Raw genomic sequence first — 15,866 nt, 5'->3', positions numbered from 1 at the left:
AAGATGAATTTGGCTCAGACATGTAAGGCTTTAACTGCAGTGTATTTTTTGTAGGAAGGGGGAAGTGGTGGTCAGTTGGGATAAAACACCATGAACAATGGTTTAGGGAAATTACATCAGTAGTGATGTGCAATGTGGAATGGAGGAAGAGGGACCACAGGGAGCAGTTTGGTACAGTGCAGGCTTGTCTCAAACAGGGCACAGGGGGTGGGGGGATGAGGGAAGAAATAGCAGGCATTCTAGGTTGCTTTGTCACTCTCTTCCCCCATATCCCACCTCATCAAGATTCTCATTACTCTTCCCTGTCTCTCCACGGTGAAAATGGGGATTAGAGTGACCACTGTTACTAATGTCTGTGTTGAGTTCTTCAAGTATACTGGAAAGGAAACAAGTTAGGGGCCACTGGCCTGGCCTATGGTAGGCACTCAATAATACTTGTGGAACGAGTAGATACAGGGATATACACTGGTCTTGGAACTGGATGGCCCAGGTTCAAGGCCCATTTCAGTCTCCCACCATCTGTGTGCCCTGAAGAAAATCCCTAAATCTCTTGGGCCTCAGTTTCTTTCTCTACACATTGAGAGGTCAGAAATTCTGTTCTTCTAAGTTCCGTCCAACTACATGTTATTATCATGTGCTTCTATGTGCTTGTCATAGCCATAGTATTTGTGTATGTGCAGGGAGTGGCATGGACTGAGGTACTGTCAACAGGCAAAGAGAAGATAAACATGGGAAACATTTTAATAGAGGAACCAATATGTTCTGGCTTCAGTGTTAATCAATATTGTCGAATGGATAAGCCAAAGACCCTCCTGCTACAGAATATGTGGACTGATTCACAAAACATAACAAACCTCTGAAACGCTTAACCAAGATTGCAGTAAAGGAAAGAAAATCTATATGGGCCAAAACTGGGAAGAGAAATGAGACCAAGAAATGTAAGCAAGGGATGTGCTATGACTAACCCCAGGAGATATGGGGAGGGAGGCTTATTGCTTATGTGCTCTGACCTGGGCTCTGACTGGGGGAGTTGCCTATGAGAATGTATAACAATATGGGTTAGAGTTTGAACTCACAACTCCTGTGTGATATAGGAACCGTGGGCTGAAAATTAACATAAAGACTGATGTCCACCAGTTGGTACTCTTAGGATGCATGGCACAAGCACACACAAAACTGCTCAGGAAAAACATACCCTCAAGCCAGGCCACGGAGTATTTTTGCCCAGGTAAATCCCCACTGAAGATGAACTCACAAGCTAAAAATTACAATAGACAAAAGGAAATATGTACCATAAATGAGAGTAGATAAGACCCTGAAGAACTCCAGGAAGGTCCAACAGGTCTGAGTGACAGCCTGGATACAGGAGGAGGGATCAAAGGTGAATCCCACAGAACTGTTAAGTTATTTGGATGAGACCAGGGACCCAAACAAATGATAGTCACCATTAACAGAAATTGGGTATATGGAAGAATGATTTGGTTTTAGACAGATAGTATTTGAAATGGCAGTGGGACACCCATATGGAGGTGTTCATTAGTCCAACCAAGTGGCTACAGCTGGGGTAGAGACCAGGGCTGGCTGGCTTAGAAGTCATTTATGCAGTAGTGATAGCTAAAGGCCTTGAAGTGAATGTGCTTTCCAAAAACACTGCTGAAATAGGGAAGGTGAGAGCTAGGAACCAAGTCTGGAAAAACACCCATATTTTGAGGGCCAGATGAAAAAGAGGCTCAAGTAAGGAAAGAGCTCTCTGTTAGTCCCTAGTTCTGTGTGGGCCTGGCCTAATATTCTCTTCCCTCAGAATCCCTAGAGGAATGTCCAGTAAATGGAACAATTTCTCTTGGGAGTGACAGGAGGGGCTTTTCAGCTGGGAGTTCTAGAGTCAAGCAGGGCTCTGATACCAGTACCACTATCAAGTCACTTCTGTGGGGGTTCAATTTTCTCATCCGTGCTATTTAGGCCTAGGTGTGTGTGAGGACAAGAGAGGGGCATGATAGAGCTGACGGTACCTGGCAGAATGCTATGAAGGGGGTAAGGGTGGGGTGGTTAGACACTACCCACCCACAGTCTGTCTGCCCTTCTCTCTTTGCTTAGGTTGTATGGTTTGCAATCAGTTACTTGAAATCTGAGCCTCTGTGCTCTTCCTTACATTGCATGGGAAATGAAGTCAGGTGGTCCATACCTATAAGTGAAAGGTATGGTCACTTCAATAGTAAGCTAATGAAAATCATCATCTTACGTCTTTGCGAATCTGCCACTTACCTATTACAATACCTGATGGTCCACCATTTGAGCCTCTCTACAGGGTTAAACATTGCCCTCTGCAGGCTACTTTTAAAAATGCTAACTCTTCTAGAAGAGGTAATGTGGAGTGGAGTCCTTTACCACAAATTGGTCTATTAGATACAAGATATTCAACCATGTGGAAGTACTTAATACCTGGGGAAACAAATGGGTGGAATTCTCGGACTTGATCGTTTTGTCTCTGGTCCACTTGACTGTGGGGTGGAGGGTGAGCATGTCTGACAGTGAAGAGACAAAGAAGCCAAAGGATCAGAAGCCGGCTTGATCTGGCATCAGAGGGCTGTAAGGCATTCTTAACTCAGGAATAGCTCAGTGCAAAAGAGAAAAGAATAAAGCCTGAAGACAGGCCCTATCCTTTCCTTAGCAGAGAGGAGTTACTGGGGAGGAGAGATAGGGTGGCAGAGCAGGCTTTTAATGTTCCAGGTTGTGCCCAAGGTGGCCAGAAAGAGTATAAAAGCTTTTGAGTTGTAAGCTCAGGGAGTAAAGGGGGAGCAAGTTGCATGCATTCCCCATCTTCTCCATCACAAAATCATGTGTTTTCCCCTCTTCTTGCTCCAAACCCCCTCCTCAAGCCATGAAGGATTCACCTGGAAGAAGAGCTAGGGAAAAGGGACTGTGGCAGGTGCATGGCTGGATGGTAAATGGGCTGCTGCCACCTGGAAAAGATCCTTTGTGAGCAACTAGCCTGTGAGAATCTGGAAAGCACCCTCTCCTTGCTGGGCTTGGCTCTGCCCATCCATGGTCTAGCTGAACGCTGAATCCCTTTTGGCCATGACAGCATGTGCTTCTCATACAGATGCACAGGCACTGGCTGGAGCCTCTGTGATACCCAAGACTCTGGGTGTTCACAAACAGCACTGACATATTGCAGTCTTCTGTTGCTGTCGCTACTGCTTGGGGCTCCCTCTAGTTGCGGAACCTATTTCACTTGGCAGGAAGCCTTTCCAAACACTGCTCTTAAGCTGAGGTGCCACCATTCTGGGGTTGGTAAAAAAGCACTGGCTCTGGAGCCAGATAGATCTGAGTTTGACCTTGTTTGTTCCTAGCTGGGTTACCCAGCAAGTTACCTACTTTCCTGCCTCATCTTTGAAATGGAATTTCAGGATTGTGAGGATTAAGGATAATATATGATCAATGTTTAACACCTAAGCCTCTCAATCACTCTCAAGTTTCAGAAACACCTTGAGCCCTTAGGTCAGTTGTGATTAAATGCATCTGTTAATTCAGTACATATTTATTGAATGCCTACTGTGTTCCACAGTGCCTGACAGAAGCTGCATAATGATTCCATTGGCGTCATATCTCCCTTCTCTTCTGGCACATATTCTCCTGGGGGAGTGGTTGGGAAATGGGTCAGAAGCTTGGATGGCAGATTCGGTAAGCTTTTAGCACAATAATTTTAATTGCAAAAATAAACAGTTTTGTCAACTGCTCGAGAGTAGCGTCTGCTTTACAAAAATTAACAACAACAAAAGGAAATAACCCCAAAGCAAAACGTTACATCCAATGGCTGCTGGAAACGACATTGCTGTACAAAATCCCGCGCGAGACCGGCTCGGCGCTGCCCCAGCCTGCCTCTGGGGGGGGGGGGGGGTGTCTAAGGGGGGGCGTGGGGCGTGCGCCAAGCCAGTTACAAAACACTGTCTTAAGTCCCAAGGAAGTGCCCGCTCAGTGTATGAGAGGGCTTCCCTCATAGCGCGGCTAACGCGGGAGCTGGAGCCCGGACCGCGGGAGCTGTCCACGGAGCTGGTGCTGAACGAGGCGTGAACGACGGGCGCTTCAAGGGAACTGGAAGGGGGACCAGAGGCCGGCCCCGGGACGTGCCGGAAAGAGGAGAGGGGAGGGGGGCAGACCAGGTCGCCTCTTTCGTGCCAGGAGGCGGCGCCCCAATCTACAAACCCATTTCTCCCTCACAGGGCGGCGAAAGAGAGGCCCAAAGAGTAAAAGCCAAGGCCCTTGAGCCGTTCCTCGGCGCGCGCCTTCTGCTTGAGGTGCACCTTGCTGTGCCGTTTCTTCTCATCACTGCGCGCGAAGCGGCGGCCGCACACGTCGCAGGCGAAAGGCTTCTCACCCGTGTGAGTGCGCACGTGTGTGGTAAGGTGGTCGCTTCTGCTGAAGTTGCGTAGGCAGATGCGGCACTGGAAGGGCTTGTGGCCCGTGTGGATGCGCAGGTGGCGGTTGAGCTCGTCGGAGCGCGCAAAGCTGCGCACACAGCTCTCCACTGGGCAAGCAAAGGCCTTGGCATGCGGCCGCGGGCAGAAGCAGCGCGCGCTGCACTTGCCGCCCCTGCGCCCCTTACGCCGCGCCTTGGTAGGGGGGAATGGGACCGACGGCGGTGGCCCAGGAGGCTCAGGCACCCCACTGCTCCCAGGGATGTCTGCCACCAGAGGTTTCGGGAAGTCCGCCGCGGCGCTGCGGAGGCCTAGGGGGGAAACCTGAGGCTGAGTAGCGGTCAGAAACTCTCCACTGTCACCGCTACTCCCTCCCTCCCCGCTAGGAGGGGTCAGGAGACCTGGGAGGCCTTCGGCCACCTCCCCTAAGTCACCCGGGGCCAGCGGGAAAGCGTCGTAAGCCCCCGTGGGGTAGAGTCTGTTGGCGGGGCCGGCTGGCAGCTCCGCCGGGCAGCTGATCGATAGCAGGTCTTCAATCTTGGCCCCCATCGAGGGGAAGCGGGCGTCGGGGGCCGCCTGGTAACCTCCTTGTGACCCACAGCTCCCTGGGGCTCCAGCTGAAAGTAGCTCCCAGGGAGCATAGGGGCCTTTGAAGGCCGAGGCAGTGTCCAGCGCTGGAGAGGCCGGAGGCGCCCGAAGGCCTGGCTTGACGTCGGGTGGGGAGAGCTGAGGCTCATACAGGCACTGTGAGGGGGCGCCTGCTGAGGGAGAGACCTCCCAGAACGCCTCTGGGAAGGTGGCAGCGCCCAGATCCGGGGAGTAAAGGTCCGCTGGACCCGGCAGCAAGGCGTCGGGGCCTGCGGGAAAAGAGGCGTCCAGCGGAGACCGAGATGCTGCCGCCTCAGGGCCGGGGAAAGGTGCCAGACCTAGGATGCCCGACATGAGGTTGAAGAGTGCCTCCGGGTCGTGCGGGTGTTCGGGTACTGCTTGGATGAAGAAGCTACCGCTGTAGCTGAGGCCAGGAGGGGGCGTGGGTGCAGGCCCCTCCAGGAAGCAGGAATCGGCTAAGTCCCCCCCGGCGCCGCAGCTGCTCAAAGCCCAGCTCAAGAAGTCGCCTGCTGAGGAGGGAGCAGGAATCAGCTCCGGGCACATCAAAGGGTGCGCCTCCGGAGTCTGCAAGCCCCCACCCATTGGGCCCTTGGGGCGCACTGACACATTAAAGGTGCCTTTTCCACATTCTGATCCAGCCTGAGCCCGCATACGCCCCAAGACGCACACACAAACATGCACACGCCAAACACACGTGCATGGGCAAAAGGACGCCTTGATACACCCACAGGTTCCTGCGGAGGCGCTGGAGGCACAGTGGGGCAGGGAATGGGGGTGAGCACCCCAGGACTCCCGAGCCTCCTAGCACCCCTACCCCCACAGCTCTAGCGTTTCCGTCTCTGCCCGTTTTCAGGCACCATGCGCCCCCGCGCTGCGCCGCCGTCTGAGCACCCTCGGCCGTTCTCCTTACCTCCGGGGTAGCCGGCTGCCGCCGGCGCGTCTCTGCCGGGCAACCGGGACAAGTCGGTACTGGGTTCCGCGCAACAGCCCTCGGTGGACTTGACCAGGAGCGCGTCGGGGCCGGAAAACTCGCTAAGGTGGAGCATGGCGCGGCGGCGGCTGCGGGGCGCCGGGGGCCTCGCCCGCTGGGCTTGGCGCGCGGGTGACGGGGAGGCCAGTAGTTGGGGTGCCCTGCGCCTCACAGACCCAGGCGGCCGGGCTCCTGGCTCCAGGCGCTCACCTCTGGGAAAGAGGTCCCGGGGTCGAGGCTCCCTTGCTAGCCGGGACCCGCCTCGGGCGGCGGCTCCTCGCCTCTCCAAAGCGCAGCCGGGCTCCCCCGATCCGCGGCCCCCCCACTTATATAGCAGCGGCCGCGCTGGCTCCGGGCTTCCGACTCCCCGGGCCACTGCCATTTCGGGAGGCCCCGGCCCTGCCGCCGTGACGTAAATGCCCAAACATGGACACAGGATGTGTGCCGGGGACTCCCGAAAAGGAAAGCTCGGGCTGTGACGTCGCCGCCGCCGACGAGCCCGCGCCGCTGCGTGCGCGCGCGCTCCCCGAGCGTGGAGCCCCGTGCGCGCCGGGGCCGCGGGTGCGCCTGACTGGGGCGCTGCGCCACGTGGGGCCCGGCGTTCAGTTAGTGCACTTCCCGCCTGCAGGCAGAGGCCGGGGGTCGGCGAGGAAAAGCTGCCTGGGCTTTGGATTCCACAGTTGGGGATTTGAATCCACTCTGTGCTACGTACAACCTGTGTCACTTAATCTCCCTGAATGTCAGTTTCCTCACCTGTGAAATGGAGCTATGTGTACCTACTTCATAAATTTACTGTAAACAGTAATTGGGTTAGAGCATATTAAATGCTACGCATGGGCACACAGTAAACTACAGAGATGTTTGCCATTATTCATTATTTGCTTCCACCTGTGTGTTTTTTCATTTTCTTAATAGTTTTTTTTTTCCTTTAGTTCTAGGAAAAATAACAATTCAATTAAAAAGGACCATAACGCTTGCTACCGATGAGAGGAAAAATCAATTAGTACAAAAGGGTATATTCTAAATTGAAAAGTAAAAGTCTCTTCCCTCCCCATATACCTCCTGAAGTAGCAACATCTAAGTGTCTAGTGTATTCTTTCAGAAAAAAATATGCATATGCTGGCATACTCACTGTCTTGCAATATAATTTTTTTCCATTTATAATAGTTGAGAGATTGCTCCATGTCTGAACATAAAGAGCTTTGTCATTCTTTTCTAAGGCTGCTTAGTACTCCATTATGAGGGAAGTCTGTTTGTCCCCTATCCATGAGCACGTAGAAGCTTACAACCTTTGGTTTTTACCAACCTTGTTGTACTAAACGTTCTTGACTATATAAATGCGAATATATCTGTGGGATAAATTCCAATGAATGTAATTCTGGGTCAAGGGTATGTGGAATTTTGATAGACAATTGGCAAATTGTCTTCCAAAGAAGTAGGGCCTATTCCTGCTCCCTCCTCCTTCACCTACAGGGTATGAAATGCTTTTGTAGACTTTTTTTCTGCCTTGACTTTTACTCTAAGGATGCTGTTCCCAGCAACACACCGATAATCCACAGGATATATTTCCCTGAAATCAGCACCTGGACTAATTGGAAAATTTTGTTTCCAGAAGAATTTTTTTCTTCTGGGGGAAAAAAAAAAAAAAACCCTTATCTTAAGGTGGCTGTGAATCTTGGCTGCAGAAGGTCAGTCAGTTCCAGCAAAGAAGCCTGCCTACTCTCCTGATCTCTTCTATCTTCCGCTGTGGTTTTCCCTCTGTCTTATTTTCTTTAAATAGTTGTGGTTTTATTTTGTTGTATAGTTCACTTAACTCCTTTCTGGAACCAAATTAGGAGATTAAATCAATACACAGGATAGCATGTTTTTCTTTACAAAGAGCATCTGTTCTTGGGACTCTAGGAGTTGGAAGTGGGGAGGGCAGGGCTGGGGTTCCCTCTTCTTTCTCTGCTTTCCTAGGAATAGGAACAAAGCCATTCAGGGGTGATGGGCTACAGAATGATTTGCAGTATATCTCCCAGCCTCTCTCGCCCACTGGTATTCTCATTTTTGAGAGAATGCCAAAAAATGCCCCAACCTCACCAAATTCTCAGGCCTTTCACCCTATGTCCATCATCCAAACATTCATTCATGAGTTCATTTTCTCAATGTTCATTCACACAGTATTCCTTCCTTAAGTGCTTACTACGGGCCAGAGGTAGATTTTGGTTTTGAGTCCACCAGGACCCTGAGACCCTTCTCCATCCCTAACTGCCCCAACCCCACTCTACTATGACCCCACAAGTATGGTCACAGAATATGCCATCACATAATCACTTGCAAAATCTATGCTGACACACTTGCACTCACCTTCTCCCCATGTCTGGAAATCATACAAAGGTTTTCAAGAGTCATGTATGAGCAGCATGTCCTAACAAACGCCACAGATATAATTCTATGTTAGCTACACACATGTTTGCATGTCGGAAATGCAGAAACCCAGCACAGATCTGTAAGGATGAAACACACAGATCACTACTTCCATTATACACTATTTCAGACCGGGGGATTGATTGTAATCCAAATGCATTGCCAAGGCCAGGTGAGCCCACACCAGACACACAGGGCACACATGTCTCAAATCCATTCTGGCATCTTACTGCCTGGGAGGGAGGAGGAATGGAGGGGTTTGGCTAGGCCGGTGTCCAGGGCTCCCCAGGCTGCCCCGTCGGGCCAGATTGGCCAGCCCCAGGTTCCCCGTCCCTTCTGTTGTTCTTCCCTCTGCCACAGCATTCCTCCTCCTTCTTAGTCATGGATAATTCCCCTACTCCTTTGGCAAGTTTCCAGACCTTTGCTGCTCTCTGCCAAGGGCTGTTGGGCTAGGTCTGTGTTGATAAAGGTCCAAGTCACTCCAACTTCTTGTTACAGGTCAGGCCTGGGAGTAGGGCTGTGGAGGGAAGACTGAATAGGAGAGGAAATGAGGAACACAGCTTGCATTCTGGGTGTGGGCTGGCCCACACACCCATCTCTGACCCACTCACCTTCAGTGGACACGCATACACACACTCTCACATATGGGATGATTACCTCTGGAGGGTAATTGCATCTGTATTTGGTTCCTTGAGGAGAAGAAGGGGGGACTATAAAGAGAATGGGCATTTTATAGCCCTTCCCAGCTCAGCCCCTCTTACCTCTAAATTTTAACAGCTCTAAAAGAGATTCTGGGCCTAGATAGAATAAAGGTCTTTGAGAGGGGAAGAAAGAGGAGCTTAGACCTATGAGTTCTACTTTAATTCAGCACTTTAAATATAAAAACACAAACTGGAAGGGAAAAAGGGAAATCACACACTTTGAGCATCTTATAAACATATCATTTAATCATCCCAAAGCTCTATGGAATAAGGAATTGGAGACCTATTTCACGGATGAAGAAACAGACTAGGCGTGCCTGGGTGGCTCAGTTGGCTAAGCATCTGACTCTTGATTTCAGCTCAGGTCATGATCTCATGGTTCATGAGATCGAGCCCTGTGTGGGCTCTGCACTGACAGTCCAGAACCTGCTTGAGATTCTCTCTCTCTCTCTCTCTCTCTCTCTCTCTCTCTCTGCCCCTCCCCCACTCTCTCCTGGGTGTGCTTTCTCTTTCTCTCTCTCTCAAAATAAATAAATAAACATTTTTTTTTTAAAAAGGAACAGACTAGATAAGGTTAAATAACTTGCTCAAGACCACACTTCTATTCAGTGATAGGATGGACTAGCTAGCCTACTCCACAAGATAATTTAGGAAAAGATTATTCATTTTACAAAAGGATTCACTCTAGGATTGCCTAGATGGATGACATCCCTCTAGCTTTTCAAGTAGGGTATGATGTACAAACTTGATCTGGCTGGTGTCCATCCCTGCAAAGGTTCCATGGAGTGACTGCCATGGATAGGATGGATAGGAGCACTGTGGGTCACATCAGACATGTGCTGAGGAGAAGCAACGCAAGGTCCTTGGGAACCAGTGTGGAAGTTGTCATTGGTGGTAGTGTGTGTGTGTGTGTGTGTGTGTGTGTGTGTGTGTGTGGCCTTGGGGAGAGTGAGAGGAAATTTCCATGGGATTTCCATGGGAAAAGGTTGGGGAAGCAGAGTTTACCTTCTGGACAAGCATGGAACAGACAATTACTGAATGAATTAATGAATGAAAAAATTCATTCATCAAATGTTCATTGAGTACAGCCTTGTGCCAGGCACTGCGCAGGCTCCTGGGACACTGTTACTGATGCTGCGGTGGATAAGACTGGAAGCTCTGGATCCAGGGTGGGAGGAGGGAGGAGGAGGAGAAGGGGGAGGCGTGAGCCTCCCTCTTCTCTCTTCTAAGAAGGGCCCAGCCCCTGTCATCATTCTGGTAATGCTACTGCCCCCTCCTCCACCCCCCACCTTGATCTTTCTGCTCTAAATATCATTGTGTTCAAATAATAGTGTATATATTTAAAAAGACTCCAAGAAGACAGCTGCCTCAGAGTATTAATCATGAAGAGGCCAGCACTCAGTCTCCATGGCGACTCCTGACAGAGCTGAGGAGCAGCTTCTCGGCCCACTTCCTGGGGCCATGGTGATGCAGGGACACAGCATCTCTCACCCTTCTCTTTCCTCTCTGCCCCTCCCCTCTCCCTCCTTCCTCTCCTTTCTTCTCTCCCCACCTTCCCTCTCCACTTCCTCTCTTCTTCCCTTCTTAAAAGATTTAGTTAAAAACAGGGACAGAGGCAGGATCCAGCCATCAGCCTAACAAGGAACAAGGCCAGTGAGACTACAGCAGGGATGAAGTATGTCTCCAAACTGCCACCTCTGCAGAACACAAGTCCCATCCTGGAGACCCCTGCAGCGCCCCTTAGGCTACACTGACCACTGTGATGGATGCAGTCTGATCATCTGTCCTGAGGCAAGGGACCCACTGCCAGGGTCCTTCTCTGTCCCCTCCCCTGGCCATGGCCAGTCATTGGTTTATAATTTCTGTCTTTACCATTTTTAATGCTCATTGGAAAATGATAAACATGTTTTTTTAAATATTTTTTTATGTTTAAGTTTATTTATTTTAAAGAAAGAGACAGAGGGAGTGAGTGGGGGAGGGGAAGAGAGAAGGAGAGAGAGAATCCCAAGCAGGCTCTGCATTGTCAGCACGGAGCTGATGTGGGACTTGAACTCACAAACCATGAGATTGTGACCTGAGCCAAAACCAAGAGTCAGACTCTTAACCAACTGAGCCTCCCAGGCGCCCCAAGATAAACATGTTAAAATGAAAATATCTTCCCCAATTCTATACCCAGATAAATACATTTAAATAGTTTCAAGTTGATTCCTATAGCCTTTTCTTCATGAATATTCATTCAACATTCCTCTATCCAACTGTAACACTGCCATCATCATCATTATTTATACCAATGGTGTCACACTATACATACTCTTGTTAGTTACAAGACATTGTACCTTAAACCTGGCTGAAGTCGGACACTTAACCGACTGCAACACCCAGGCGCCCCAAGAAAATTGTTTCAATTTTGGAGCCAGACAGCAGCATACGAGAGTCAACTGGTAAGCACCAAGAGGTATCCTGGTGATATTTTAATTTGCATTGTAAATTTAATTTGCATTGTAAACGTTATAGGAATCTCTCCACAGGGCCTTAGTATTTCCTTTTCTGTGATCCAGGGGAACCTTCCTAATGCTCTTCACATTCCCACAAGGGGCACTGGAGATCAGGCTGTTCTGGCATTGACTAGAGTGGGTTGTGGGGTGTGGGGGGCTTCTGTACCCTTCTTCCTTTTGTGATTTTTAGTTCCGGGTCATGGGGGAGGCAGAGAAGAGAACAAGGTGGCTGTGAACCATTTAGGAAAAGCTTCCTAGACTCTTCCAAGGCAGCTTCTAGTTGTTCTGTCACAGGACAGAGGGAGGTTATTCCTTCTCCCGTCTTCCATTCAACTCCCGTGGGCAAAGTCAACACTGGACAGAACTGAGAGGTAGATGATCACAGGAGAGCTGTGACTGGGCTGGGTTCCAGAAGGGTCAGAGGCAGTGTCAGGGGGATGGACTTAGTGACTTCTCCACACTGCTACCCACATTGGGATTTGGAATCAGCCTTCTTCCACCCCTTTGTGTCTAAGTCTGGTTCCTCCTTTGTGGGCAATAATGGACTTGAACCTTGATATACGTTTTTATTTGATTAGGTAATGGTGTTCAGAGCATTGCGTTTCAGTTCTTGAGTTGAGAAGGTGAAAAAGAGGCTGACAGAGTGGCCTGAGAGGCTTTAGCTTTGGAACAGAATTAGAATCAGAAACAAGCCTGCTACGCCTCTCCTCCCCGGTGTATTTCTCTCCCCCCTGGCCTCTCCCGCTTCCACTGACCTGACTTCATCTCACTGTCTTCTATCCTCTATCCTCCCCCGCCCTGTCTCACAATAGTTCTCTTTAAACTGCTTTAAATGTTTATTTATTTTTGAGAGAGGGAGAGAGCACTAGCAGGGGAGGGGCAGTGAGAGGGGGAGGCAGAGGAGTCAGTGCAAGCCATCCAGGTGCCCTACTGCTTTAAAGTAGATTGGCCAATGTACTAGAACCAGACAGCGTAACTCCAAAATACCCAGGCAGTTTATCCACAGATGGGCCACTGAGCCATAGCCTGAGTCCTCTGTGTGTCCTCAAACCCTGACAACCGTCAGAAGGTCAGGCTTCTGGTTGAAAGTGGCAGAAATGCAGCCTGAACTAGTTTAGGCCAAACAAATTAATTACACCTCCCCCCACACCCCACCACCCAAAACGGAATTTATCAGCTCACAGAATCCAAAGGCGTGTCAACCAACCAACCAACCTACAGGGGAGGGGAGGGACACAGCTGCGTGTCATGAGCTAGTGGAACCAGGGGCTAAGAGTTTTTCAAATGCTCTCAGCTCTTCCTCTTTTCTCTCACTGATGACTGAAAACCTGGCTGAAGCTCTCCATATCAGCCTGCTGTGATAAATGGATTCTCATTCTCAGTTCCAGGTAGGAAATACCAAGAAAGACCTGTGCTATCCTCCTGAGGACAATTATCTGGCTAGGGGGAGGGTAATATACAGCTGATGAGACCACAAGGGGCTTGTGCTTGTGTTTCAAGGGCCTTCCCAAAGAAAAGGAAACCACTGGGAGCCAGGAAAACTTCCAAGAGGCCTCTGCCTTGGGCTCTGCGGGCAGGAGCTAGGCAGCAATGGCTCTGGCATGTTCTCATAACAGGGGCAGAAATGGATAGTTCCTTTTGCTTTAACAGTGCCCCTGGAGCAAGTCGCCTACTCCTTCTGTCTGCCAGCTCCAAGGAACACTGCCCAAAATAAAAATCCCTAATTAGCAATTCCTGCAATCCAGAGCAAAACAATGTATTTATTTCCTAGAATAATCTGGAGCCATATTCAGCTTGGCAACCAGTGGGTCCCACACATTCATGCGGGGTGCCATGTGAAGACTCCAGCAGAGGCTTATACTCAGTGAGGGTATGAGGGGCAGGGCTGCCGGGGTCCCCTGCCTGGGCAGCAGCAAGCAGGGGCCCAGAACAGAACTGGCTTTGTCAATGATGTACAGCGGGTTTCTGGTACAGGGTACGTAGGGAATGAAAGGAGCTTCAATAGGATTTCTAAACACCAGTTCCCATAAAGGCCAGTCTAGGGACACATGGCATACAGGGTCACAGAGAACCCCATTATGGAGTAGTGACCCCCAGCCTGGGAGCCTAGGGAACTCATTCCAAACCACCTCTACTGTTAACTTGTTCTGTGGCTTTGAACAAATTACCAGTGCTTTCTGCGCTTGCATTTTTCTCACCTGCGTAATGGGAATATGCGTTATTTGCTCACCTACAGTCTGACGATCAAGAATCAACCAATCAGGCAGTTGAAGGACAAGCACATGCTATAAAATTAAGAGGCGATGAGATGCAATATATCCAGTTAAGAAACAGTAGATAACCCTGCTCACCCCAAATGTGCTTCCGGTTTCCTGGGTACCATCTCATATGGGGGTGGGATTGGTCACCATGACCAGGATTTTGTGACTAGCTTCCCCCCAACCCAATCGTTGCTCTCATTCATTCACTTATTCATTCATCTAAATACTTATTGAGGAGTTACTGTATCAGCTGCTTTAACAAATTATTACAGAAAGGTGTGATGCATGTGACAGGGTGGTTTGGGATCATACCATGAGGCAGGAGATAATAATCTAGTTAAGACTTTCAGGGGAGGCTTCCCTTGAGGAAGCAACATTTCATTTGAGACCAGAAGGTTGAGTAAAAGTTAGCCATGGGAAAAGGACAGGTTGAGTGGGGAGAATGTTCCAAGCAAAAGATCAAAAAGTGAGAGAGAGAGAGAGAGAGAGAGAGAAGATTGAAGGACAGAGACAGAGGATTCAGGGAACTGAAGGAAGTCTGTAATGGCTGGACCACAAGGAGTAAAAAAAGCCAGAAAGGAGAAGTGGGGCCAGGTGGGAGACAGGGGCAAGCTCAGGGTCACAGAGGATCTTTTAAAGCATATTTATGCATCAAGACTGTATCCTTGGGGCAATAAGATGCCTTTGAAGGGGGTTAAGCTGTGTAGGACATGTAGTTTTTATTTTAGAAAGACCAGTCTGCCTACTGTATGGAAGGTGATCTGGAGGGGAAATCACTTAGGAGGACACTGCAGCAAATCAGGTGACAGAGGTCTTGAGGCCTGAGCCATGGTGATAGTAACAGGAAAGGAGAAGCGTCAATGGTCATTTAGGAGCTAGAATATAATGGACATACATGGGTGATTAGCCACTCCATGGGGCAGAAGGGAGAGGAGGGAATCTCAGGTTCTGGAATTGACAGTGGGGTAGTTATTTATTTAGGTGGCGAACCAACAGGAAAAGCAGACTCCTCCAACCAAACACACTGGGTTTTATTTATGGAATTATAACTTACATACAGCAAAAGGAGCAAATCTTAAGTGTACAGTTTGAGGACTTTTTACCCAAATCAAGACATAGAACAGTGACTTACCCCAGAAAGTTCCCTTGTGCCCTTTTCAAGTTAACAGACATCCCTCTCTGAGGTAACTGCTTTTTTCCATGCTATCCCTATTGATTAGTTTTGCCTGTTTTTGAACTTCATATACATGGAATAATTTAGTATGTGTTGTTTTGCATCTGGCTTCTTTTGCTCAACACAGAGTCTGTGAGTTTATCCATTCCATGTTTTGCGTGTATCAGTAGTTTGTGCTTTGTTTTTGTTTTCATTTTTAAATCACAGACTAATATTCTATTGTTTGAATATATCACAGTTTGCTTATCCATTCTCCTACCGATGGAGGCAGGTTTTTGTTGTTGTTGTTGTTGGCCTTTATGTTTGTTTGTTTGTTTGTTTCTTTGTTTGTTTGAAGAAACCAAAAGAAAAATGATTTAGAAATGAATGGTAATGAAAATATATAACAGTTTTAAACCCTTATGACCTACAATGTAGCTTTAAAATATATAAATAAGGGATGCCTGGGTGGCTCAGTCAGTTAAGCAATCGACTCTTGATTTTGGCTTGGGTCATAGTCTCATGATTTGTGGGGTTGAGCCCCACACTAGCCTGCTTGGGATTCTCTCTCCCTTTCTCTCTGCTCCTCCCCCCACTCACACATGTGTGCATGCTCTTTCGTAATAAATAAACTTCAAATAAAGTAAAATACGTAAATAAAAGGTATGAATGAGAGATAGCATTTACTTAAGCAAAAAAAAAAAAAAAACTTAAAAATTTAGTAATGAACTGAAGAATGTGCAAGATGAATAAGAAGAAAACTATAAAATCTTCCTGAAGGGCATTTAAGAATAGAATAAGTGGGGAGATATATTTTCTTGGATAGAAAGACTCATTATAAATATGTCAATGT

The 15,866-nt window shown here is 48.7% G+C and overlaps 1 protein-coding gene across 2 annotated transcripts; it reads right to left on the bottom strand.

Annotated features, from left to right (window-relative positions):
* Window positions 1–3,677: 3,677 nt before the first annotated feature.
* Window positions 3,678–6,479, bottom strand: EGR4 (early growth response 4). 2 transcript variants are annotated; one of them, XM_040458525.1, is made up of 2 exons: window positions 5,935–6,479; window positions 3,678–5,533 (listed from the first exon to the last, which is right to left on the bottom strand). In XM_040458525.1, exons 1-2 carry the CDS (start codon window positions 6,374–6,376, stop codon window positions 4,215–4,217), a joined length of 1,761 nt encoding a protein of 586 aa, XP_040314459.1. In that variant the 5' UTR covers window positions 6,377–6,479; the 3' UTR covers window positions 3,678–4,214. The 2 variants fall into 2 exon arrangements, with proteins under 2 accessions (XP_040314459.1, XP_040314461.1); XM_040458527.1 differs by having other exon boundaries at window positions 3,678–5,530; window positions 5,935–6,131.
* Between the last annotated feature and the right edge of the window lie 9,387 nt (window positions 6,480–15,866).

Source organism: Herpailurus yagouaroundi, unplaced genomic scaffold, assembly GCF_014898765.1.
Source record: "Herpailurus yagouaroundi ecotype Mexico unplaced genomic scaffold, PumYag 221, whole genome shotgun sequence".
NCBI lineage: Eukaryota > Metazoa > Chordata > Mammalia > Carnivora > Felidae > Herpailurus > Herpailurus yagouaroundi.
This window is presented reverse-complemented; position numbering and strand designations above follow the sequence as displayed.